Genomic DNA, 27,523 nt, shown 5'->3' with positions numbered 1-27,523 from the left:
ATATCAAATCAAGGTACACATAAGGTATAAAAACCTAGGTCCTGAACATGGTCAAGCATGACATATCACTACCCCCTATAAGCATGTATAAACAGGTAAAATATACATGTGATGCAAATCAATCAATCAATCAAGCACGTACCAAGATTTGGGTAGTGATTAACCGAAATAGATAAGAAACATAATTAATAAAACATGTTAATTCCATTACTAAGCATATCAAAGACAACAAAAGTCAAAAGTACCCGCCTCCAATAGAAATGTCCAATTCTGACTTCGAGATACTCGTCTCGCTTCAAGATCCTGTATTACCAATTGCATATATTTTTATTTAGCTACATTCTCATAAATAGCTAAATAACTCTCTAACCCTAAATTAGGGCAAATCCCTGACCAACACATAAACCCAATTCATTCATACATCATGAATCAAAATTACTACACCTTACCTCAATCAACTGTTGTAGATGTCGACATAAAACCAACTACTGGAAACAAGGATGAGTTGCTTGATCAAGAACACCACAAACAACAACCTTTCTGCCACTGCCCAACCACTCAATTGATCCAAGGTAGGATAAAAATTAAAGATTACAAATCCAAACAACAATCTAACCTTACCTCTTCCTCACAGCCCCCCTTTTGATGATCCTCTGCCAAGATCGTTGCTACTGGCAACCAGGTGAATCGCTGGACCAAAGCACACCACAAGCAAACCGGATCAAAAATAAAAATCCTTGCACCTACTAAATTTCCAACCAAACAAAACCTCACCGTGGACTTGATCAATGGCAAAGAGCACTAGGGCACAAGGTGGCCGTCGGCTCTAGGGCTCGGGTGCCGGCACAGAGGAGTCGGGATCACCGTACGCAGCGGGGAGGAGCGGCTGTCGCTGCACTGTTTCGTGCGGGAAAGAAAGAACTCGGCCGGCGACAGCGTCGGGTACGCACGGCTAGGGCACTGGTGGCCGGTGCTAGGGCTGTGGAAGAGGGGGAAACGAACGGTGCTCGGCGTCAGCGCCGGTGGGCAGAGAGCAGGCGGTTGGGCGGCGCCGGGTGAGAGAAGAAGAGAAAAATGGCGCCGGCGGCGGAGAAGAATCGGCGGTTAGGGCAGTGGTGGCGACGGGGAAGAGAAAAGGTTTGCGGCTGTGAAGGCAAAATCGCAAGCGAAGGGAAAGAATAGGGTTTCGGCAGAAAAAGAATTAATTAAAAAGAAAAAGAAAAGGAATTATAAAAGAAGAAATTCCTCTCTTAAACGGGTAACCTAAACAGACTTTTCCTGGCCCTGTTCCGATCCCCGTTAACTCGTCCATACGAGCTCCGAAAAATTCTCGGAAAATTTCCAAAAATTCCGGAAAATTCCCTTATTCATATCCGCCTATTTCCGGTATTTTACACCTCTCTTGCCTAACCTTCAATTAGGACTTTCCCATATGCTTAAACTCCAGTTAGGACTTTCCCATTGCCTAAACTCCAGTTAGGACTTACCTAGTCAAGTCTCCGGTCAACACTGACCACTTGACTTGTCTTTTCATCAACCTGGTCAATCCCTTGACCATCTCCACAATCGGACGATTGCTCCAGCAATCTCCATACATTATCAAATATCAAAACTCAATTCCTAACTCAAGCTTGACCCAACTCAAGCTTAGTCAAACTAGTCAAACATGACCTAGGAAAATTGCCCCAACAAGTTATTTTCAAGCGGGGAGACTGATGCAAACTCAATCCGTGTTGATGCCCAATATAAGTTTTCAAACTTCAAACATGCATAACTTTTGACTCGGGACTCAAAATCAAGCTCTGTTTGTTGTCATATGTGCAGAATTTGAAAACTTACATTTGTTACTGTTGAAATTATAACTGCCAAATTTTCAGCCCAAATTCTGACTTTTAAACCCTTTTTAGGGTATTTTTACTATTTTTGGTAATTTTTATTTTTTGGGTATTTAGGGTAATTTTCATATTTTTTGGTATTTTTTAAAGATGATTTATCTTGATCCGCGTCTTGATTTGAGTTAAAATCATTATGTTAATTTCTTGTTTTTTTTATAAAAATATATATATATTTTTTACCAGATTGGAATTAAGATATGATAATTGTAATTATTATAACTTCTTTCATTATTTGAGTTTTAGATTGTTGTCTATATAAGAGTCATGTTTAGATGTTGAGGGATTAATCCCTCAAGTTTTAATACATTTTTTTTTTCTTAGAGGTTACTCTTCTTATGTTCTCTTCAATTTTTTTTTTCGTGTACGTATCAAGATAATCATTATTCTATTCATTATTCTATCCGACGTCACATCTATTATTATCCGTGGCCCGTAGGAGTCTCTGGATCCTGACTTGTTGGCACTGCCATTGTCAGAGCTGCCGAAAGCGAAGGCTGGAATCTTGCGAATGCCAAAAGCTTCAAAGCGGATGTGTTATCAACATTTTTGATAAATAAAATTAAGAGCATGTTTAGACAGCAAGCTACGGAGACACTCCTTTTCCAAGAGGCATTACTTATGCACCACAGCATTGTAGCATTAATACTCAGAGAGTGACATCTTTCCAAAGTAAAATTATTTATTTATTTATTTATTTTTCTCCAAATGTTTCTTAGCAACCTAAGTCACAATAGGATATTTAAAAATTTAAATATGTGTAATAAATAATTTAATATGAATAACATTACATTTTTTATTATTTATTATATTTTTACTATTAAATTATTACCTATTAACTTTTTTTATTTATCCCGGCCCTTTCATATCTGCTTTTGTCAGAGAGGAACGACCTGTTCTGGCGTCTCTGGTGCCAGACTGCTTCTTGCTTTTTCTGGCCACGTCTGAACCTGAAAAGGAAAGGTGCAGTGGCGCTGTTGATGGTAAAAAATGTATACGTTTCATCTCAACGCCCATAACTAATTCAGGATTAACACAATAATGATTAATCTTTAGAATAATGATTATCATGTAAGAAAGATATTTACTCTAATTTTATTGAGATTCAAATCTTAAATCTCATGAAGACAATATCTCGTATGCTAATTATTAGACCGTTCCGAGAGGTCAGGTACAGTGGGGCTCTTGTTTAGAACGTAAGTGATTTTGATCAATTGAAAAAAATTATCGAAATGATTTTGATAAATTTAAAACAATAGTGCTCATAAAGCACACCCTATTATCAAAAATGTCAAATGGAAAATGACCTCGACTAATATAACTCTCTGGTAATCCAAATCCATTCTAGTGTTTATATCAGACCCGACTCTGAATTCAACTTCTTTTGATTTTAAATAAGAGAATTTTTATATTTTAGGATAGTGATAGTGTTGGACGTTATTGGAGACGAATGGGCACGGTTTCCCTTCGTTTCTCTCTTTCCTACAAACGCCAAGGAGACGAAGGGGCGTCCTTGCCCCTTCGTCTTCCTTAGTCTTCTTATAAAGATCCGTCCAAGCACTATGTGAAAAACGGCTTTTTACTTCGTTGATTACCTGAAGTAAAAGACCTGTTTTTACCAAAGTAGACACGCGTGTGGTAAAAAGATTCATTTTACTTCGGATAAACTTCGAAGTCGTAGGCCCAGAAAAAACGAAGTCGTATTGAGTGTCGGGTTCGGACATATTACGAAGTAAAAAGTGCATATAACTTCGTCGGTTTTTAAAAACACCGAAGTAATTAATCCTTTTCGACTTCATCGTTTAGTATTTGTTGTGAAGTAATATACCTACTTTAACTTCGGTTAAAAATGAAGTAAATGGATTACTTTTACTTCGTCATATATCGTTAATTCCTGAAGTAATTATCGATTAAATTACATTTAGCTTCATTCTGGATCGAAGTAATAGATAGATACTACTTCGAAATTTTTGGTAATAACCGAAGTAGTTGATACTATTTTACAGCAACAAATTATATTGCTTCGAAGTTATAAGTAGATTTTACTTCGGATTTTATGAATAAAGTGAAGTATTTTTTCTCTTTTTACTTCATTATTTTTAGACTTCAGTAATTTTGAGCATCACAAAAGGTAACTTCATAAGCCTTGATCAAAATAAGTCATGATTTCAGCATATGTTTATACAAAACAAATCTCCCTAAATATGATCAAAATAAGCTATAAAAAGCCAAAAATATGTACTGGTTCATTCACACAACTTGCAATTCACTTCAAATACGAGTACACAAATTCACTCCATTCGATTCTCACGTCATCATATTGTGTCTGCGTATAGTACTGGTTCTTCACACAACCTGCAAACTGCAATTTAGAAAGAACCATCATGTTGTGTTTTGTAACTGAAAACACTAAATCAAAACACAGTAAGTTGACAAAAAAATCATGAATTAAATTAACAAAAGCATGATAAGACAAATAAATATGTATTGTTATATGCACTCTTATAGTAACAATAACATTTCATCAAATGTGCAATAAAAATGATCCAACAGTTTTTTGAACCTTAAGTTTTAGTAGTTCCAATCGCATGGTGATTAGATGCTCAGTTAAATTAATGTATTGCATTCTCAATTTCACATGCACTATGACAAAAAAGCAAAAAAATTGTACAATGAGACTTGCTCAATAATCACACAACACGAAAGTACTGAATTAGCGGTGTGGACAGATAACTGGATCTTTCAAGTAGCCTAGCTGATATGCTGAACATTTTCTTATGGTAGCTTGGGCATGGTTCTCGTGGAGATGTCAGTATTCTACCCACCTTGGTCATAAATAATATTCAATATCGAGGTATGACTTATGATCCCTTGTCTCTCATCTTAAAACATCTAAATTTCAACTCATAATACAATTTATATTTTGATGCCTAAGGTTCTATTGGATTTGATTTAAACTAAGCACGTGTCTAGAAAGGTTTTGTCATTGTTATTAGCAAATGACTAGTATTAATTAAAAGCATTTTATAGCATTAGTGCTAATAGCAAGAGTATTATAGTTGTTCCTTGACAGCCTTCTATATTCTCAATCATCGGCAAGCAGAAATTTAATAGTTTATTAGGTCTATAAGGTAACCATGCCCAAATCAGTTACTAATTTCCCCCAGCTTCTAATAGAACTATGCATAACACAGTTTTGTATAAAACCATAAACAGAGTGTCATCTAAGGGCGAGGAAAAAAAAGAAGGAAAGAAGCCATATCAAAGCATGAGAAGAAAGCAGTAGCAGGGCGTTAACGATTTGATTCAGTATGTGCATTCCTGTTCAAAATGGAAGAAATTCACACACCTTCCTCTCCAACTGTAGATCCTCACATTCAACAATCTCCTTCATGTACCGCATGACACAGTATCCACATTCAACACAACCTTGTTGTTTGAGATTACCCTAATGAATCAAAGTTAATGCAAAGTGAAAAACCAAATATATAAGAACCAGGAATGCATGTTTTCAATAAGACATACCGTCAACTGTTTGAAAGTTGGTCGTTTTGGATTACCCCTCATACAAAGGTACGTCCTCACTCCACTACATTGTAAAAATAGAACTTATTTCATTTCATATTTGCTAATCAATCTATTCATAATCTACATAATCTAAAACATACTTGCACACTATAGTTTTCCAAGCGTTATCTCGGTTCCTATTACCCATTGAGTCCAACAAATAAATTGTATCTTTGCCCTCGTTTATAACGGTCAAGATCCAGTGGTTCCTGCACGATTGTCAATATATAGCTAAGCTACTATGTATTAGGAATTGAGCAGGGATTAAAAATATACCCAGTGTTGTATGGGATAAGGCATATGCTGTCTCCGTTTGATGCTTTCAACTGATTAGCAATGTGTTGTGAAGAGGTACTGCCATCTTGAGCGGCTGGTATTTTGTTGGGATCCACAAACGACACATACTCAGCCCTGTTTGTTTCCTTCAAGTACTTGTACAAGTTTGTTTCCTTCAAGTACTTGTACAAGTAACTGCATTCAAGTAATAAAAAACATGGTTACTTAAGACATGAACTCATGCAAAGAGAAGAATTGTATATAAGACATAACTTACCCCATGTAAACCAAAATTTGCCTGGACCCTATCTCTCTCATTTCCATACAGCGCATGATATCCTCTCTCAACAACGATGTACTCACATTACGTCCAAACATGGCTTCATCAAATTCGATAGGAATGGTCTCCTCCTCAGTCATCAGTCTAACAACAAAAGAATACAAAAACTTGCATGGCATTGGTAGAGCACTTTCAACTTCCTTGAATTTATTTTTCTCATCAGGAACCTCCAAAATAGCAAATGGTGGTGCAGGTTTCTCCTTTTTCTGTAATTTTAAATAATTGTAGCAAAATATATAACTAAAGCAACAGAAAAGTGAACTGAAAATACCTTTGTCGTCGGAAATATCACCAATTCTTTTGGCCAGCCAACCACAGTTCCAACAGCATCTACCATTACTGTTGGTCCTGACTTAAGTGGAATTGGAAGCTCTGCTTCCTCCTGTAAAACAACATCAACAGACACCTTTAAGTTGCCTTCCCCAAGTGGAGCGTTGTGCAGCATTACATTTGGGCCTCCGTCGGATACTATCGTGCCATATGTCACCACATTCCCCTTATTCTTCATAGCCAAATGATATTTTTCCCCTGAACAATAAGATATTATCTTTTAATATCTGAAGCTAGGAAACAAATTTAATGTACCAAATATAATACAAAACCTGATTGAATGAATTGTCGCATTCAAAAACTTCAACATCATCTTCCAATATTTGAACTGCCATGTGCGATGACTTGTTAGATGCTACACGTTCAAAAACTCGATCACTTGTTTCTGGCATAAATCGAGCAAGAAGAGCCTTCAGTTTTTCAACTTCAGCTTTCAAAATCTTTGTTTCCTCCGCTTGCTCTTTGAAGTTTTCAGCCAAAGCCTTTGACACCAACTCCCTCTTCTTCCTTGGAGTTTTGAAGTAGACTTGGGGCTTCACAAATCCCCCTACACCTCTAACCCTTCCGTAAGGTTCTTGGCTCCCTAATGCAGTAGTTAATACGTCATTGCTTCTAGAAGATATGAACTCTCCCCTCTTTTTTTTGTCCAACAAATCGTCCTACAAATATGGAGGTAACATTAAATATCCAATGAAGACACTTTTTTCACTTATTATGAATGAACTTGAAATAAAACTAAAATAATACAATTTTTTCAGCAACTTCAGCAGTCTCTGTATTTGTGATGTTTCCGGATTTGTCTTCGCGGGCCTTACGCCAAAGGAATGACCTATCAACTTCCTCATCCTCCCTGAATATTTTTCTCTGCCTCTACAATTCCAAAAAACGATCATTTAAAACATGACGTACTACATGAAAAGGATAATATAATGTTCCATGGATTACCAATTCAGTCTCCAATCCAATGTATCCCTTGCGAGACATTTTGTGATGATACTTGCAATTGCTCGCCCATTCCTTTTGTTTTTCATGAGTGACCTATGTCACGTAAAAAAAAGTAAATTTTTAGAAGAATGGCTAGAATATTAAAAACAATAGGATGGAGTATGATGAACTTATTATATATATTCCTGCTGTACATGAACTTATTATATACAGAACTTCATTTTGTTAATTAAATGCCCTAAATGTTTTAAATCTTGGTGCATATAATAATTTAAATATAACATGATAATATCATCAAGTACCTCCCAAGATGGATGTAGCCTCTCATCAACAAAAGCTTTCCAAATTGCAGATGGGATCTGATACTGCTCCGGTGGTGACCTCAGTTTTTCAGGATTATCTCTATATGGCCAGACAAACCTACTGTTGAGTTTGTTTTTGAAATCTCTCCATTTCTGGCCTGCTGAACTCATCACTACCGCCTCGCTTTGAGGTGCTAAGTCGAAGACATTCTGTAACACACAGCAGTAATTGCTATCAGTTTGTATATTGAAAAAATCACAATGAAAAAAAAACATAAGCAATCTCATAAGGAAGTGTATTATTGGATTATACTCACCGATATTTCTTCCCACACTTTCTGTTTCATGTTCTCTGGAACAGTGGGCCATGACTTTATGTTAATAGGCACCATGGATCTAACAACAGAGCCTGTGAAAGATTGTAGTGCCTTCCCATTTTCATTGTACACAGGTCGTCCTATGTCATCATATTCAATCGTCGACTTTTTTCCCCATCTTGCAGCAGCAATAAGTCTGCACATTGATGTAGGCCCCCGAGTCTTCTTCTGCCCAGTAATAGGAGGTTCTTCTATTTCAGTCTCTCCTCGTATCTCTGCAGCTGCTAACCCATCAGCATCTTGGTGTAGTTCGGTGTCCTCAACTACACGTGGCTCATCATATTTTGTTATTTTTCGCTGTTTTTTAGGACGCATTGTTCTTTTCCTTGCATATAGGAAAATAAATGATGAGATAACGGTATATAAAGTCTGCAGTGACAATATAATAAAAGAAGACGTGATACAAATAATAACTTAACACATACAAACAAGTAAAAATAATACTAGTAAAAACAATAAATATTAATGCAGATGACATAAAAGTGGAAAACATCATTTTTTTCTTGTTTGTTACAAAGAAACCCTCTTTAGAAGATCTAAAGTATCCTTCATGTGTAGAAATACAATGAATATCAACATTATCAATTGGTCGAGCTTCGGGAATTATGGTCCAAAGATCCTCTTCTCCCTCGTAACATCTATTTGGAACTTGAAGCACTATTGACCACCCTTTGTTCAGTGGGTCAACAACATAAAATACTTGTCTAACTTGACTTGCAAGTACAAATTCATCCTTCTGGTGGCCTCATTTATTCAGATTAACTAAGGTGAAGCCACATTCATCATTGTATTGTATTCCTTTGTCATTTGATACCCATGCGCACTTGAAAAGAGGAACTTGAAATTGATGATAGTCTAGTTCCCATATCTCTTCAATAACTCCATAAAAAGTCACATTCTCTAACACGGGATTCTTATCTTTGGCACTACAAACAAGCATCGTGTTGGCAAGTAGAGAAACACCACTGTTTTGACAAACTTTCTCATCATCCCGCTCTTTTGTTTGGTATAAATTGCCATTTATGACATAGCTATCACACTTTAAGACTCGCACACGTGGTCCATGGGCCAGCCATCTCAATGACGATGTCATTCCACCATTGCAACTATCGATTTCAGCAGCCACCTGACATGCATTCCTATTAATTAGTGTGATCAAAATAATGATTAACAAATATTGTATGTTAGCATCTTCTACATCACCTTTGCACGAAACCAGTCAATGAACCTCCTATTATGAGCATCTTGTATCCACCTTGCATCTTTCTGTTTCTTGGAAAACATTGTCTTCAAGAAGGATTTGTGTTCACTGAAGAATTTTACTTCTAAAGTTTTATTTTCATGAATACATATGGACTGCCAAGTACATATAATTATTAGTTATGCAGTACACTTACATAATGTATGGAGATATTTCTTCTGTATTTTCTAGAACAGTCAAGTGTGCTTGTTGGAGATCAATTTGTTGGACGATGATTGATGAATTGCTTGCTGAGAATCCAGGAATGCTTGCGTTTGGGTCACGTAGTGATTTAGGGACCCCAACAGGATCAAGGTCATTGAGATATTCTGAACAAAATTCAACTGCTTCTTCTGCTGCATATCTCCGAACAATGCAACCTTCCGGATATTTTCGACTGCCTACGTAACTTTTCAACACCTTCATGCATCTTTCAAATGGGTACATCCATCTGAAGTAGACTGGTCCACATAATTGGACTTCACGAACAAGATGAACTGTTAAGTGGAGCATGATATCGAAGAAAGAAGGGGGGAAATACTGCTCCAATAAGCAGAGTGTAACAATCAAGTCAGATTGCAGCTTATCTAACTTGGCTACATCGATAATCTTGCAACAAATATCTTTGAAGAAGAAGCATAATCTTATGACAACATATCTAACATATTTTGGCAGAGAATTACGTATGACTATTGGCAGGAAGTGCTGCATTATAACATGAGAATCATGTGATTTCAAGCTACTCAGCTTCATCTCATCCATGCAGACAAGATTCTTCATGTTTGATGAGAAACCTTCCGGAACTTTTATATCCATTAATGACCTACATACTTGTAATCTCTCATTTTTTGTGAATGAGCATGCTGCAGGAGGTAGATATGTTCTTTTCTCACCAATTTTAGGAGCCAATTGAGGCCTAATTCCCATCTGAACCATGTCCAACCTAGCTGCCACATTGTCCTTGGTTTTTCCCTTGATGTTCATCAAAGTATTAATCAGAGACTCGAAAACATTTTTCTCAATGTGCATAACATCGAGACAATGCCTAACATGTAGGTATTTCCAGTATGGAAGATTGAAAAAAATTGACTTCTTCTTCCAACATTTACTGAAATTTGTAGCTCCAACATACTTTTCTTCTTCAATGTCTTCCACAATATTCTCCTTTGCTTTTTTCCTTATTTTCCCCTTCACACTTGTTTTCTTTCCAAACTCACATGTTATGTCTGAAAGCTTGTCAAACAACTTAATTCCAGATAATGGCCTACCTGCTTCACCAAGTTCCTCCATGCCATTAAACTCCTTTATTTGCCTCCGATATGGATGAAATCGTGGTAGGAATCGTCTATGCCCAGCAAATGACATTTTCTTCCCATTTGGTAAGTGCTTTGCATAAGTATCCTCACCATATATTGGGCATGCGTAATAACCATGTGTAGTACATCCACTAAGGTTACCATATGCAGGAAAGTCGTTGATGGTCCATAAAAGAACTGCTTTAAGAGTGAAAACCTCCCTTCGATAAGCATCATAGACTCCATCAACTCCTTCCCACAAGAGCTGCAAATCATCAACCAGAACCTCAAGGTAGACGTCGATATCGTTTCCAGGCTGTTTCGGCCCTGAAATGAGCATTGTTAGCATGATGAATTTCCTTTTCATGCACATGTCTGGAGGCAAATTATATGTGGCCAGCATGATTGGCCAGCAACTGTAGCGACTACTAAGATTGCTATGAGGATTAATTCCATCGGCTGCAAGTGCCAGGCGAATATTTCTTGCCTCACTTCCAAAGTCGGGCCACATATGATCCATCAATTTCCATGACGGTGAATCAACTGGATGGCGTAACTGACCAACAACTCTTGTGCTATCTGCATGCCATGTTAAATTTCTGGAAGTTTCTAAAGATTTAAACATGCGCTTAAATCTTAGTATGGGAGGGAAATACCAAACCACTTTGGCAGGAACACCTTTCTTCTCGACATTTTTCTTGGTTAGCTTCCATCTTGATAAGCCACATTTCGGGCAGCTTACGCAGTCTTTATATTGTTTCCTATAAAGGATGCAATCATTGGAACAAGCATGAATCTTTTCATGACTCAAAGCCAAACAACTCAACGTCTTCTTTGCTTCATAAATTGACGATGGCAGATTGTGGTTATCTGGCAGCATGTCCCCAAAATCTGCTAGTAGATCTGAAAATAGAGCATCACTCATCCCATGCCTTGCTTTGGTATTGTATAGTTTTACAAGTGCACTCAACTTTGTGTAACGTTTGCATCCCTTATACAGTGGCTTCTCTGCTTCCTCCAAAAACTTCATAAATGCTTCTGGATTTTCTGTATGGTTATCATACGCTGCCTCACACAAATTAACAGTTTCAAAATCATCATGACAATTATCAGTTGGCTCTTGGTTGACACTCGAATTTAATCTATCCTTCTCCACCGCCTCACCATGCCAAATCCAATTCAAATAATTTTTACTGAAACCATTGAAGTAAAGATGCTCCCGAATCCACATAACCGCTCCCTTTTTAAGATTCATACATTTGCAACAAGGACAATGAATTAAATTGGGGTCGATATGTGGATTCTGCAAACAACTTCTAATGAATTGTTCCACACCCTCCTCATACTCTTTGGACCTCCTATCTAAGTAAATCCAGGATTTATCCATTATAGTACAACAGAATCCCAAGAAACTTCTTCAGAATTATCGTGCTAAAATTATTTACCGCTAGCTCAATGTGTTCTTTGATCAAAACCTGAAGATACTACATATATGTTAAGCAAACGTTAGAGTAAGACTGCAAAAAGGTAGTCAAATTCATATCGAGCACAGTTCCATATTTTATACTCATTCCAACAGCTGTCAATATTTTCTACTCATCATGAAGAAAAATAATGCGTATTTTGTACAATATGTGGATATATAAAGAACGAAAGCATGACACCAGTTGAATTTCCAAACACTTGTCTTTTTTCGAACATGCACACTCAATCATTTGACATATGAACGCTCTTAAATAGATTGAATCTATTGGGTTGTCAGCAATCCAGTGTCGGAGACCATTCAGCCTGATAGTAGTAAAAGAAAACCCCTCTAATTTCTGATTTTAAAGTTAGTTTTTCATAATCATGCTGTTGTGATTGTTGAAATTTGTGATGGAAGCAGTTTTGAGTTCGTTTAATCCAATTGTAACCAAATTTCTTGAAATTTATGGTGGTTATAAATTGTTCATGGATGGAGCATTTCAGAATGTAGGAGATATGCTGGGTTGCATTTGTACAAGTTGTGTGATACATTTTCAGAGAGCTTACACAAGTTTTTTTATTAGAACTTTTTTTGTCATCCTGAGGAGTTAGGAAAGGTTTGAGATGTAACTATAGAAAGTGTGAATAGTAATTTTATTTAGTTTTATTGTATTTTTACTCTCATATTTTTTTTAGCCAAAGATTTACTTTGAATTTTATTAAATTATTTATCTTAAGTGGTATCATAGTTAGAAATTGTTAAATTAAATTGTTGTATTTGTGCTGGATGAAGCAGTTACACATTTAATCTCAATAAGTGATAGCATAGTTGAGATTGTCTGATTCTGAAATGTTGTATTTGGGATCTTCATAGTGGATGAAACATGTAGCACAAAGACAAATTATGTTAGGATGGTGAGAATTTACTATAACTATTAGTGAATGTTGTATTTAAAAGTTATTATCATCATCTACCTAGTGGAGAAAATGCTAAGCTATCTTATGCCAAAGAGAGTAGCAAATAATAGAGAGATGTAATCACTCTTTATCAAATTATACCTAGTGTGGATCGAGTATACAACACAAGGCATTAGATAGAAATTGGATGCATCTCTGTTTTATTTCAATCCATTTCAAGAGGACAAAGATAAAGTATATGATCACATTTATATAAAGAAAGGAGTCATTCATCATCAAGATTTGAATAGGAGTGTAGTGGTCACCGAGAGAGCAAGGACAAAATAGAAATTATAAAGGTGAGTGTTCCAGCAATATTGATTTGTATATGAATGTTGATGGTTGCTTAGCAAATTGTCTGAACAAGGAAACAAAAACACACATTAGTTACATTAGTTTTTGCTATCTCATGGGAAAACAATCCATCTTCTATAGTTGATATTTAAATTCAATTGGTGCTATGCTTGCTTGCATTAGGAGGCATGTATTTTTTTTTAAGAAAAATTAATACATGTGGAACTGAGATTTTGAGGGACAACTTGAAGGAGTAAGAGTACAACACATGTCTTACTCTAACTTGAAATCATGCGTACTTTTAGGTAATGACCTCGTAAACATAGCGAATGAAAAAAAAAAAGCAAAAAAAGTTTCCAAACACTTGTCTTTGTTGGAAGAATAGCACCAAACCTACAACAATTTGGAGACCGTCTAAAACATGATTTTGCAAAATAAAGGAGGAGAAAAAGAAGAAGAATAAGAAAAAGAAATCGAAGGAAAGAAAACATACGGTATATCTCAAACACTTGCAACCTAAACCCTGCGTAAGAAAGTTCAAGTTGCCAAACCTTATTTCGGAAGCCCTAATGAGGAAACCTTCGTCTCTGTTGCCTAAGACTCCAAATCGGAAGCCCTAACGAGAGGGAACGGAGAGGACTGAAATGAAGGGGAAGGAAGAGGAGGTCTAACCTTATTTCGGCAGAGGGAAGCCCTAACGAGAGGGAACGGAGAGGACTGAAATGAAGGGGAAGGAAGAGGAGGTCCAACCTTATTTCGGCAGAGGGAAGTTAACGAAAAAGTGGGGGGAAATAAAAGTGGTCTCAAAATAAAAGTTAACTCTTGTACTATTACTTCGGAGTAAACACTAAAAATTCTATTCACGACATTACTACTTCGGTATTTAACAACTTTCTGAAGTAATAGCTTATTTCAGTTTAAAGCGAAGCCCGCGTTTTTAAATATGCGAAGTCTATATTTATATATACTTCGTCAGTTTTTTCAGCGAAGTTGCTTATACACTTTTACCTCATATATTTAAATTGATGAAGTAAATCGTGGCGAAGTAAAACGTCGTTTTTCACATAGTGAAGCCTTTGAGAAGACGAGAGAAGAGATCGTAGCAGAAGGTGATTAGAGGAGCAAGTGAAGTTGTGAGGTGTTTTGGTCGAGCAAAGGAGAACGTCCAGAGGTTGGGATTTGGCTCGTGAACTTTGAAGTGCTTTCCGGTTGCCTCGTAATCGTGCTTCCGACAGCGACAGCCTCTTCGTCGACCGGCGTCTTCAGTTGCGATTTCTTTGGGAGATCACTGTGAGTGGTTACCGCTTTCGTCTCATTTTTGTTTCATGCTCTCAAAAAGATACAACAATGGTATCAGAGTATAGTTTTGAATGCATGAAAATCGACGCGGAGATCACTCTCATGTTTTTTCTCCTTCTATCGCGAAGAAGATGTACAGTGAATACTATTCATCAATTGAACCAATTAACCAATCGATTCAATTGAATCGAATCGATTGAAATTGCATTTCAATCGATTCAGAATCGCGCAGATTTCTTCGATCGATTCATGGATCGATTGAGGAGAAAAAAAAACGCAAACAATGCTTTTTGATGAAGCACAGTAAATAAATTAAAAAAAATGCATGCACTTGAATCGATTCATGAATCGATTCAAGAGTATGATGAACAATATTTCGTTTTGACGAAGCACTGTGGAGAAAATAAAAAAAACCGTGTATATAACATGTATTTTTTTTATTTTTTCTTCACATATATAAACAGTGAAGGTTAATTAAATATATTTATTAATTAATTAAATACATACTGAAATGTATTATTAATTAATAAATAAATATTTAATTAATTTATGGTTCAATTTATTGAAAATGGAACCGACCAACTTGTCCAATCAAACCCAGGTCTGGTTTAAATTATTAGTTGATTTAAGCAGACCAATTTGATTCAATGATATCTAAAGCTGGTTCAAATTATTTGTTGGTTTAACCAGTTCAGATTATTATTTGAATTAATTGGGGTGATCTTGATTACAGTAGTTGGGTTGATCAAATATGAATGGATTAGTTCTGTTGTGTCAGATTTGATTATAAAAATTAGATTTGTTCTAATGAGTCAGACTTAATCCAATGGGCATTGGATGAGTCAAATGGACCTGAGTATGATCAATAAGTCTTAGATTGACTCAAATGGGCTTAAACAATAACAGAACATAGGTCAGAAATCCCTGTCCAATTAGATTAGTTCTAATGAGGACAATAGATTAAACTTATGATCCGGATTCCTGATCGACCGATCCAATGTGTCAGTCACATGAGACTCCCCAAAATAAGGAAATTTGTTTTTCTTAATTGCTTGTGCATTCTGTATATTTTGTTCTATATGTGGGAATTGAATTAGACCGGTTTTTTGTTACTGGTATGTCGGTTTTGTACTGACATCATGATTTTCAATGCCATATATAAAGAACGATATACACGATGGTTGGTCGCTGTGAACGACAACATAAGGTATGGGAGAAGATCAAGAAGCTGGAATATGACCCGGATCACGGAGTCGGTAGGCTTATTGGTCGGCTCGATTGGTTGTTCTGGAATCTCGAGCAAGAAGGGTATCCAGTCCAAGAAACAGAAAGAAGATGGTCTCTGGTTTATTCATTATCGGAACATCTAAGGCATATAGCATTCCAACTTTGGGATGATTCTGATGGGCACATCTCATACTCAGAGATGTGCAGATAGTTACTTTATTTGGAATGGGATCCTAATGAATCTGAAGAGAATCCAGATCCCGAAAAGATAGATCCCGAAGAATCGGAGGGGGATCCTCAAGAATGTGTAGAAGATCCAGAAATGGATTTGATGGATACATCTGAGGCTAAACCACCCATCATAGAATCCCGGATAAACGGGATGCAAGTACCCACTGCTCTAGCATTTATCCTAGTGGGAGCAGTGCTGGCCTATCTAGTTTATTAGTATTCTATGTACTGTCGTTATGTATGAACAGCATTAGCTCATCTAGTTTTTGAGTCATGTAATAATTTCTGTCGTTATACACAAACATAATTATATAATGAAAAGTTATGTTATATATTAACAAACTTGGAAATGATTAGTTCATTTCATGACATGATTAGTTCATGTGAATATGTTTCGTTCATATATCCATATGATTATTTCATATGAAAAATGATTAGTTCATTTTAATAATGATTCGTTCATTAGATGAGATGTATGTAATATGATTTATCAATGTTGATTAAATTAGAACATACAAATGATGAGTGGAAACAATGTCATCACTTGATTTTGTAAACTAACTCTAATTTACATTGAGTCAATAAATAATTGCACATATATGAATTACACTGAAATAATAAATAATGTGTTTATTTATGTAGATCATGGCAACTAAAAATATCATAGCTGAACCCAATAAGGGTGAGAAATTATACGGGGATAACTACAAAATCTAGCACCTCAAGATACAATACGTTCTTGAGGAACAAGAAGTTCTAGAGGTTGTAAATCAAATCATGGAGGAACCGATTGATGGTTCTACAGTACAACACAGACGTGACCTTGATGCCTATAAGGCATGGAAAAGGAAGGACTCCATTGCTAAGGGTATATAGATTAGTTCAATGGTGGATGACCTAGTATTTGAGTATGAGCCATGATCCGGTGGTAAGAGCACGGGACCCCCTAACGAGGGGTCAACGCCACGTGGAGGTCAAATGGCCAAGTAGTCCGCCGGAGAAGGGTGAGCCGACCGGACTTGGAAGAAATGGATAAGGCCGATCGGCCGACCAATGGACATTCGGTAGTGAAAGGCGCCCTGACCAGGTTGGGGTTCCGACGCTCAATGAAACAATGTCTCAGAGCCGAGAGGAAGTCACTCGCCTGAAAGTCTCCCCGGCATCTCAGCACAAGCGACAGGCGAGATGTGAGGGGCGTGCCGTCCGGCCGGCGCAGGGGATGAAGGCCGCCCGGACGGTGTTCTCCATCCAGCCGGCCGGACGTACGTCCCGGCCGGCGGTAAAGGAGAATAGGAACATCTCCTGATAGCCGTCAAGTCACATGACTAAGCCATACTCCTAGTCTGACAACGAGGTGTCTTGTTGTCCCATCGAAGGCGCGATGGGACTGTTTCAGTATGGCGTCAGGTAAGTTTTCTGACATGCACACACTGAGGCATGGGCTACGGATACGCACGCACCTCGATAGGCGTGTAGGAGCTTTTTCATCGCCCTATATAAAGAACCGTAGACTTCGCCGGAGGTACGCATTCTACAAGCTTGGGAGCTCCTTTTTCCACTACTTACCTGACTTGAGCGTCGAAGGGTCGCCGCCGGGAACCCCTTCCCGGCCCGACTTCTGTGCAGGATCGCCGGAGCTTCGGAGGCCTGTGCCATTGACTAGGAGAGCGCCACGTGCCCAGCGTCCCTTGGTTCGGCGATTCGGACAGGATCAATTTGGCGCCGTCTGTGGGAACGCTCCTGCATCCGATCGGAAACAATGGACGAGGTTGGACGACAACACGCGGTGACACTTTCGACTGAGGAACTCGACGCTTTGATCGAGATAAGGGCCGCCAAGCTTGTGGAGCAAAAACATAAGGCAGCAGCCGAGCGGCCGGAACAGCAAGCAACTTCAGCGTCTGGCGGCCGAGCGGAAGCACCACCTGCCACCGTCACATTTCATCGGGCTCTGTTCCGCACCCCTGAAGCCGTGGCAGCCCACCGGGATAGGGGATCTTCTTCGGATGAAATGCCTAGACGAGACGTGTCGCCCGAGCGGATCAATCGCCAATTTTCAGAGGCTATCCTACGAGACCCCCTGCCAAAGCACTACGCGCCTCCGACGATCGGCGAGTACAATGGAACAACCGACCCGGATGATCATCTGGTAAGTTCGATAACACAGCTACTCTCCATCAATACACAGATGGAGTAAAGTGCCAAGTTTTTCTTACCACTCTCTCGGGCTCGGCTCAACGGTGGTTTCGGAGATTGCCGGACGGATCCATCACAAGCTTCAAAGATTTCCGAACGGCCTTCCTCCACCATTTTGCAAGCAGTCGACGCTACCAGAAAACGAGCGTTAGCCTGTTCGCCATCAAGCAAGAAGCCCGTGAATCGCTTCGAGCTTACATCCAGCGGTTCAACCAAGTGGCGATGGACATTCCAACGACCACCTCAGAAATCATGATGAACGCCTTCACACAAGGCCTGGTGGATGGGGATTTCTTCCGATCGCTCATCCGAAAGCCGCCCCGAGACTATGATCACATGCTACACCGGGTGAACGAATACATCAACGTGGAAGAGGCACAAGCGGCCAGGAAAAAAGAAATTTGAACCGAGCGGGCTCCTCCGTCCGAGCGGAAACAACACGCAACCCATCAGCCGCCCAGAGGACCAAGGGCCGAAGCAATTCGATCCCCCCATAGCCGATCCCACGCGCAAGAGGTATCCGCCGCTCGGCCCAAGCCAAAGAAGAAATGGACCCCGATGTTCTGCTCCTTCCACCGGACGGACACGCACAATACAAGGGATTGCCGAAGTCTTCCCTTCGTGACTCATCCTGTGCCCCGGAATGCCGGACGACGGTCTCCCTCAGTCGATAGGCGACAGAGAACTCATGAAGCCGATCGGACTCGAGCTGGTAGGCCACAGCAACAAACTCCCGATCGGCGTCGTTCTCCAAGGCAGGAGAATCGCCGAGCGTCCAGGGAACGGTCTCGACCGTCCGCTCGGGAAGAGGAAAATAGAAGCAATACTTCTTGAGGCGAGATCAACGTTATTGCTGGTGGGCCGACCGGAGGAGACTCCAATCGAGCCAGAAAGGCGAGCGTCCGGCAGCTCCAAATCCATGCCGTTGGCTGTAGCCGAGAACAAGCGGAAGGACCCGAAATTAATTTCGGGCCCGGGGACTTGGAAAGAGTTGAAGTACCCCACGACGATGCTCTGCTCATCAAAGCGGTAATAGCCAATTATACTATTCACCGCGTATTTGTTGACACAGGGAGCTCAGTCAACATCATATTCAAGAAGGCGTTCGATCAGCTGCAAATTGATCAAACCGAGCTGCAGCTCATGACAACTCCGCTCTACGGGTTTACGGGTAACGAGGTTCAGCCGGTCGGACAGATCCGGCTGGCTACCTCGCTGGGAGAAGAGCCGCTCAGGAGGACAAGAACAACAAACTTCGTGGTGGTCGACTCTCCCTCGTCCTACAACGTCATTCCGGGCTCGGCGAATTCGGAGCGGTCGTCTCAACCTTCCATCAGAAGATCAAATTCCCTGTGGAGGACAAAGTGGGAGAAATACGAGGAGATCAGCTAGCTGCTCGGCGATGCTACATAGAGATGGTCCGAGCAGAAGCCAATTTCGCTCGGAAGGCGCCCCGGATCGAGGTGAACGCCATCACCGAAAAGCCACCCTCTTTAATTTATGAAGAAAAAGAGGAAGTGCAGATTCACCCATCCCGATCTGAAGCCACAACCTTCATTGCGTCTGATCTGGAGGAGAAGCAAAAAGAAGAGCTGATCCAATGCCTCCGAAGAAATCATGATGTCTTCGTCTGGTCGACACATGAGCTGCTCGGAATTTCGCCTAACATAGCGCAACACGAGTTACATGTCCGACCGGACGCTCGGCCGGTAAAGCAAAGAAAAAGAGATTTCAGCGTCGAGCAGAACGTCATCATCCGGGCGGAGGTGGAGAAGCTTCTGGAAGCCGGCCATATACGCGAGGTTCAGTTCCCGAGCTGGCTGGCGAACGTAGTGTTAGTCTCCAAACCGGGCAACAAATGGAGAGTGTGCATAGATTTCCGGGATCTCAACAAAGCTTGCCCGAAAGATTTTTATCCTCTGCCCCGGATAGACCAGCTGGTGGACTCTACGGCCGGCTGCGAATTAATCTGTATGCTCGACGCCTACCAGGGCTATCACCAAGTGCCGCTCGCCCGTGAAGATCAAGAAAAGGTCAGCTTCATGACGGCCGACGACACTTATTGCTATAATGTAATGCCGTTCGGATTAAAGAATGCGGGGGTCACATATCAGCGCTTGATGAATAAAGTGTTCAGAGAGCAGATCAGAAGGAATCTAGAAGTTTATGTGGACGACATTCTCATTAAGTCCGTCCGAGCGGCCGATCTCTTCGAAGACATGGAGGAAACCTTCCGAACGCTGGCAAAATACGGAGTCAAGCTAAATCCCGAAGTGCTGTTCGAGCAAAAGGAGGGCGCTTTTTGGGGTACATAGTGACCGAAGGGAATCAAGCAAATCCCGCAAGGTGAAAGCTCTACAGATATGCCGCCCAAGAAATACAAGGAAGTGTTTGACCGGTCAGATCACCGCTCTGTCCAGGTTCATCTCCAAGACCGCCGACCGGAGCCTTCCTTTTTTCAAGATCTTACGCAAAGCTACAAAATTTCACTGGGACGAAGAATGCGATCGGGCGTTCGAAGAATTGAAGACATATCTTAATTCTCTGCCTGTACTTGTCAAGCCGATCGGGGGTGAGTCACTTTATACTTATCTGTCTTCAATCGAGCATCTGTAGGCTCGGCACTTGTGAGGCGATGAGCAGCCGGTGTATTTTCTGAGCCACATTTTAAAAGATGCTGAATCTCGTTACACCGGGCTCGAGAAGTTGGCCTTTGCTCTGGTTCTAGTCGCTCGGCGCCTTCGACCATATTTCTTGGCTCACACCATCATTGTCCGGACGAACAGTCCACTAGGAAGAGTACTGTTGAATCCAGAAGCGTCCGGACGGCTCATCAAATGGACTACAGAATTGAGCGAATTCGATATTCAATACCAACGCCGCTCGGCAATCAAGGCACAATCTTTGGCAGATTTTATCACCGAAGTGCAAAGGCCAGAGCCAGAAGCCATGTGGAAGATATTTGTTGACGGATCGTCCACTCGGCTCGGGAGTGGTATTGGTGTATTATTGCTATCTCCGCAAGAAGAAAAGATGCATTTATCCGTCCGGCTGGATTATAAAGCTACAAACAATGAGGCAGAGTATGAGGCCCTCATAGCTGGTTTACAGGCAGCATGACATGTGGGAGCCGGTCGGCCAGCAGCTCTCTGGTACCTTCGAAATCATTAGTGCTCGGCTCAAGCTCTACGCTGAAGCCTTCGAGAAGCTCAAAGCTGATTTTCGAGAAGTTATTGTTCAGAAGATACCCAGAGCAGAAAATCAAGCGGCCGATGAGTTAGCCAAGCTCGCGAGCTCAATAACGCCGGTCGCCATTCAGCAGCCAATTGAAAAAGTACTGTTGGTGGCGCACGTCGACCGGATGGAAGGCCTCACATTTCCAAGCGACTGGCGGACGCCCATCATAGAGTTCCTCCGCTCGGGCGCCACACCATCCAATGAATATGAAGCCCAGCTGCTAAGGAGGAGAGCCGGTCGGTTCACACTCATCGGCGATCAGCTTTATAAAAAGGCTTTCTCACGGCCGTTGTTGAAATGCATGAGCTCGGAGGACTCGGCTTACATCCTCCAAGAAGTACATCAAGGATCGTGCGGAGGACATCCGGGCGGACGAGCACTAGCTAAGAAGATCCTGCTAGCTGGATACTTCTGGCCGACTTTACAAGCAGATGCCGCTCGGACAGTGTCGACGTGCCTTTCATGCCAAAAGTACCATAACTTCAACCACCGACCGGCAGAAGAAATGAAGACATCAACAGTTTCCTGTCCGTTCGATCAATGGGAAATGGATATTGTTGGTCCATTCCCGATGGCGACCGGGCAGCGGAAATTTTTGCTAGTGGCGGTTGATTATTTCTCCAAGTGGGTGGAGGCCGAGCCGCTAGCCAAGATCACCGAACAGATGGTCAAAAAATTTATCTGGCAACACATCATCTGTCGGTTCGGCATCCCTCGCCGCTTGGTCTCAGACAATGGGCGGCAATTCACAGGGAAGATGCTAGAGGATTGGAGCAAAAGCTACGGCATCGAGCAACACTTCACGTCCGTGGCTTATCCCCAAAGCAACGGTCAAGCCGAAGTGGCCAATCGGGAAATTCTTCGTATTTTGCGCGCTTGGCTCGACCATTTGGGAGGAAGTTGGCCAGATGAAGTGCCGGGCGTCTTATGGCCCATAGTCTTTACCCCTTCAGGTGGATCAACCAAAGTCCATACTTGGTTGGTGTACATGGATTCTATCTCGGATCTCATGGCTTCTAGCCATTTCTCAGAATCTGGTCTCATCACAGCTTCTTGATAGGTGGTAGGCTCATCCTCTATAAGCACAATGTCATCATGGTCAGACAAGAGAAATGAGTATCTCTCAGGCTGACGACGTACCCTATCAGACCTGCGAAGAGGTATGTCTACATGAACTGGTTGTTGTTCCTCAACTCCTTGTGGAACAACATCATCCACAACACTTTGTGGTTCCAGTTCAATTTCCATCGTGGCATTAGTGCTATTGTTCGCATCTTGAACTTCTTCAAGATCGAACACGCTCCCACTAGTCTTTCTAGAAACAAAGTCCCTTTCTAGAAAGACCCCAGTCTTTGCCACAACTACCTTGTGCTAACTGGGAATGTAGAAGTAATATCCCTTAGTTTCCTTGGGATATCCGATGAAATAACACTTGTCAGATTTGGGTACTAATTTGTCTGAGACTTGACGTCGTACGTAAGCCTCACAACCCCAAATCCTCATGAAAGACACCTGGGCATCTCTCCCAGTCCATATCCTATATGGTGTCTTTATCACGGCCTTTGATGGAACTCGGTTGAGTATGAAAGTTGCCGTGTCTAGAGCATATCCCCATAGATACGTCGGAAGATCTGTGTGACTCATCATAGATCGTACCATATCTAATAAGGTACGATTCCTCCTTTCGGATACACCATTCCACTGTGGTGTTCCAGGAGGAGTGAGTTGAGATAAAATCCCACACTCAGCTAAGTAGTCACGAAACTCATGGCTTAAGTATTCACCACCTCGATCTGATCGAAGTACCTTAATACTCTTGCCAAGCTGGTTCTGTACTTCATTCTTGAATTCTTTGAACTTTTCAAAGGATTCAGACTTATGTGTCATCAAGTACACATAACCGTATCTACTAAAATCATCAGTAAATGTGATGAAGTACCTATAACCGCCTCTAGCAGCAACATTGAAAGGGCCACATACATCACTATGTATGAGTCCTAACAAATCAGTTGCTCTCTCGCTATGCCCACTAAAGAGGGTCTTGGTCATCTTGCCTCGTAGGCATGACTCGCATATCTCATATGATTCTAAATCAAATGAGTCCAGCAAACCATCCTTATGGAGCTGGGATAAGCGCTTGTCATTTATATGACCTAAGAGACAGTGCTAGAGGTATGTTTGGTTCATGTCATTTGACTTGAACCTCTTGGTACTAATGTTATAGATAGGGCTCTCAAGGTCTAGAATATAGAGTCCGTTTATTAGTGGTGCACTACAATAGAACATATCTTTCAAATAAACAGAACAACATTTGTCTTTTATTATAAAAGAGTATCCTTTCTTGTCTAAACAAGAAACTGAAACTATGTTCTTAGTAAGAGAAGGCACATAACAACAATCATCTAAATCTAGTACAAGCCCAGAGGGCAGAGATAGCTGATAAGTTCCTACAGCAACAGCAGCAACCCGTGCTCCATTGCCTACTCGTAGGTCCACCTCGCCCTTTGCCAATGCTCTGCTATTTCTCAGTGCCTGCACATCAGTACAAATGTGAGAAGCACATCCAATATCTAATACCCATGATGTAGAAATAGATAGATTGACTTCTATAACATATATACCTGAAGTGGAAGTCTCACTTCGCTTCTTCTTAAGATCCTCCAAGTATACCTTGCAGTTCCTCTTCCAGTGCCCGGTCTGACCGCAATGGAAGCAGGTAGCATCCTTGGCGACCCCTCCTTTAGGCTTCAGTGCCTTGCCTTTGCCCTTGGTTTGGGACTTTCCCTTACCTTTGGGCTTGCCCTTGCCCTTGTGCTTCTGGATCATCAGAATGGGCTTAACCTTCTTAAGGTTAATCTCAGCAGTTCGTAACATACTAAGTAGCTCGGGCAGTGGCTTGTCAATCTCGTTCATGTTATAGTTGAGAACGAATTGACTATAGCTATCTGGCAAGGACTGCAAGATCAAGTCAGTGGCCAGCTCTTGGCCAAGTGGGAACCCCAGTCTTTGTAGGTTTTCTATGTACCCAATCATCTTGAGTACATAAGGACCTACAGGAGCCCCGTCTGACATCTTGCACTGAAACAGTGCCTTCGAGATCTCAAATCTCTCATGCCTCGCTTGTCCCTGATATAGTTGGCGAAGATGCTCAACCATATCAAAAGCGTCCATCAACTCATGTTGCTTCTGAAGCTCTGAGTTCATGGTCGCGAGCATTAGACAGGACACATCTAATGCGTCGTCTTGATGCTTCTTGTAAGCATCTTTGTCGGGCAGGAGGAGCCTCCAGAATGGGCTGCTCCAGAACGTACAGCTTACGCTCCTGGGTGAGAACTATTCTCAAGTTCCTGTACCAGTCCAGGAAATTCACTCCGTTGAGCTTGTCCTTCTCAAGGACAGATCGCAGGGAGAAGGAATTCATGTTCGACGTCATGGTTATCTACAACAGAAAATTTGCAGAAATAAATATCATATTCTTTAAAAAATCATTTAATTAGGTCTTTTAATTAAATGATGCTCCCACTGAATTCTATAATTCTTGTGGGACAAGATCCACATCATACTAACCCTTGAGTTAGCTTTGGCTAATACGCCCAAGGCTTAGTATGATCGGTAGGTAACGATTACCAATTACATCTCTATGCAACTCTTGTTTATAGAATCAATATCCGCATTTATATTAAAACTCGAGTTAGCATTGGCTAATACGCCCGAGAGTTAATATAGATGTGATATTGACCTATCTTTCCAATTATTGGAAGAATGCCTATAGTTGACTTGATCCAACCGAGTAACTATGAATACTCAATCTAATTGAGTTTGTATTCACCCATGCGTTGATAGACAGGACCAGGATTGTCCCTCCGTACCCTACCAAGATAATATGTATTGCTCTGCTTTGGCAGATTCAACAATACATGTGATCGAGGTAGTGATAGGTATCACGGCACGGTTAGGCATTTAGAGTTGGTTCGATCGAGATCTAATCTAATCGAAAAGGATGCATCTTGTGCACGACTTAGATCTAATCTAATCGCAAGGGTGCATCATGTGCACGACTTAGATCTAATCTAATCGTAAGGCACTAATTAATTAACTACTTATTAAATATGCATCACATACACAAGCAATTAATTAATCTATTTGTGATTTAGTCATGGCTCTACTACGATCTTCTCAAGCCAATGAGAAGATCGATTGGTCAACCTAGGGTCAACAGCTTCTTCAAGCTCCTCCCTTTGACCACCTTGTGTTGCTCGTGCCCGCCTCGGAACTCCGTCTCGTGTGGACCCTCCACCGCTCCAATTTGTACATTACAATTTGAAACTCGAGTTACATTCGAGTCTAAATCTAATTTACAACAAGAAAATAAGAGAAGGCACGACGCGCAGGTCGCGAATATAATACAACACTCGCAAACACATAACGGCACGCAGGCCGTATTATGAATTACAACACAATCAATCATATTGGGCTTTGGGCCATGACTATCACAAATTTATATATAATTCAAAATTATATATTTTTTCATAATTTTATATAATTTTAAAATAATTTTTACAATTTTTATGAATAAAATTTCCCGGCGGTCCCATTTAGCGATTTCGGGAACGGATCCCCTTGCGGGGCCCAGGGGCAGCGCCCCTACCCGCGATCTAACCATCGCGAGGGTTCCATTGCGATCCAACAGAGCCTAAACCCGCTGTCCCAAAAAGATTTGGGTCGAGATATTGCCGTTTCGGAAAAATCTTCCCGGCGGGTTCGTTTTTAGCGATTTCGGGTGCAATCGCGAAGCAAATTCCCTTGCGGGGTTAGGGGCTATGCCCCTACCCACGATCTAACCATCGTGAGTTGCTCCTTTGCGATCTAATGGCACCCGACCCCGCTGTCCCAAATGGATTTGGGGCAAAACGAAGCCGTTTAAAAGAAAACTTTCCGGTAGCCGAAGCCTACAAGTGCCGAGACACTTGTGCTTCGCTTCTACGGAAAAATTACTCATAAAAACTCTAAAAACTCAATTTTTACAGAAAATTACAGAAGGTTTATTTTTCATAAAAATACAAACGAACTCGTACAAGTCTTTGCACGTGGCTCTGATACCACTGTTGGGTTCTTCGGGCCGCGAAAACCCCGAGTCACCCAAAGCCGTAGATCCGTGCAAAGATTCGTAAACAAAACTTTTCGAAAAACCTTTTCTTGTACGAGTTTGTAAAACTTTAGATCTACACTAAAGTTAAGATTATACCTTTGATGCGCGCTCCACGCGAATCCCGCTCGTCCAAATGATACCGGATCTCAAGACCGTCAAGTGTCGGTCCTCTAGAAGTATCCACACGGACACACTAGATGGAGGTGACCAAAAACCAAGGTGTGCTAGCACCTATGTGGTTCGGCCAAGGAAGGAGGAGAGGGAGAGGGAGAGCTTGAGAGGAAGAAGGAGGAAGAAAAACCACACTTGAATGAAAATGAATTCACACCCTTTCACAAAGTGGCCGACCACTTTCTTCACAAGAGTAACTCCCCATTAAATGCAATTAATGTGGAGTTAATAAGAAAATGGCTTTGTAACTTCCATGAGGTGGCACACCATGATGATGTGGAACATCATCATTGGTCCACCTAATGCCAAGTCACCAATGAGGTGGCAAAAGGTCAAGTCAAAATTGACCTTTGGTCTTCCTTCTCTAGTCAAGTCCAACTTGACACAATCTCTACCATGGTTGATTTAATCCAACCATTTGATTTGAGCCAACTTAATATAATGAATCTAATTCATTAAATTAAATTGATTTAATAAGTCATAATCTAAATTAGACTCATTAAATACATGAATCAACTTGAGTCGAACTCAAGTTAGCCCAATTAGGATTACTCTTAATCCAATTTGATTCATCAAATGAATCTAATCCTCTTGGTTCATCATATGAACCTAATCTCCATCTAATTGTCCTAAGTGTGTGACCCTATAGGTTCTTGTAACGTTGGCAATGCCCTAAACCCATTTAGGAGCATAAGTAATGAGCGGTGTCTAGCAACACATCATTACTACCCAAG

General features: G+C 40.8%; 1 protein-coding gene and 1 long non-coding RNA gene across 2 annotated transcripts; both read right to left on the bottom strand.

Moving 5' to 3' along the window:
* Positions 1-7,211: 7,211 nt before the first annotated feature.
* LOC121977509 lies at positions 7,212-7,718 on the bottom strand. Its single transcript, XR_006110883.1, has 3 exons — positions 7,653-7,718; positions 7,351-7,443; positions 7,212-7,275 (listed from the first exon to the last, which is right to left on the bottom strand). It is a non-coding gene; the product is annotated as an uncharacterized LOC121977509 (long non-coding RNA).
* Positions 7,719-8,774: 1,056 nt separating this feature from the next.
* Positions 8,775-11,795, bottom strand: LOC121978222. The gene is made up of 4 exons (XM_042530596.1): positions 10,464-11,795; positions 9,427-10,241; positions 9,233-9,338; positions 8,775-9,155 (listed from the first exon to the last, which is right to left on the bottom strand). Exons 1-4 carry the CDS (start codon positions 11,793-11,795, stop codon positions 8,775-8,777), a joined length of 2,634 nt encoding a protein of 877 aa, XP_042386530.1.
* Positions 11,796-27,523: the final 15,728 nt, after the last annotated feature.

This window comes from Zingiber officinale, chromosome 4B, assembly GCF_018446385.1.
Source record: "Zingiber officinale cultivar Zhangliang chromosome 4B, Zo_v1.1, whole genome shotgun sequence".
Classification (NCBI taxonomy): domain Eukaryota; kingdom Viridiplantae; phylum Streptophyta; class Magnoliopsida; order Zingiberales; family Zingiberaceae; genus Zingiber; species Zingiber officinale.
This window is presented reverse-complemented; position numbering and strand designations above follow the sequence as displayed.

Coding starts and splice junctions, on each gene's coding strand:
- LOC121978222 (XM_042530596.1), bottom strand. CDS start 11,795: ATGTGGATTCGGGAGCATCTTTACTTCAATGGTTTCAGTAAAAATTAT. Junction 9,339..9,426: donor GAAATATCTCCATACATTAT/GTAAGTGTACTG, acceptor AAAATTCTTCAG/TGAACACAAATCCTTCTTGA. Junction 9,156..9,232: donor TTGACTGGTTTCGTGCAAAG/GTGATGTAGAAG, acceptor AATGCATGTCAG/GTGGCTGCTGAAATCGATAG.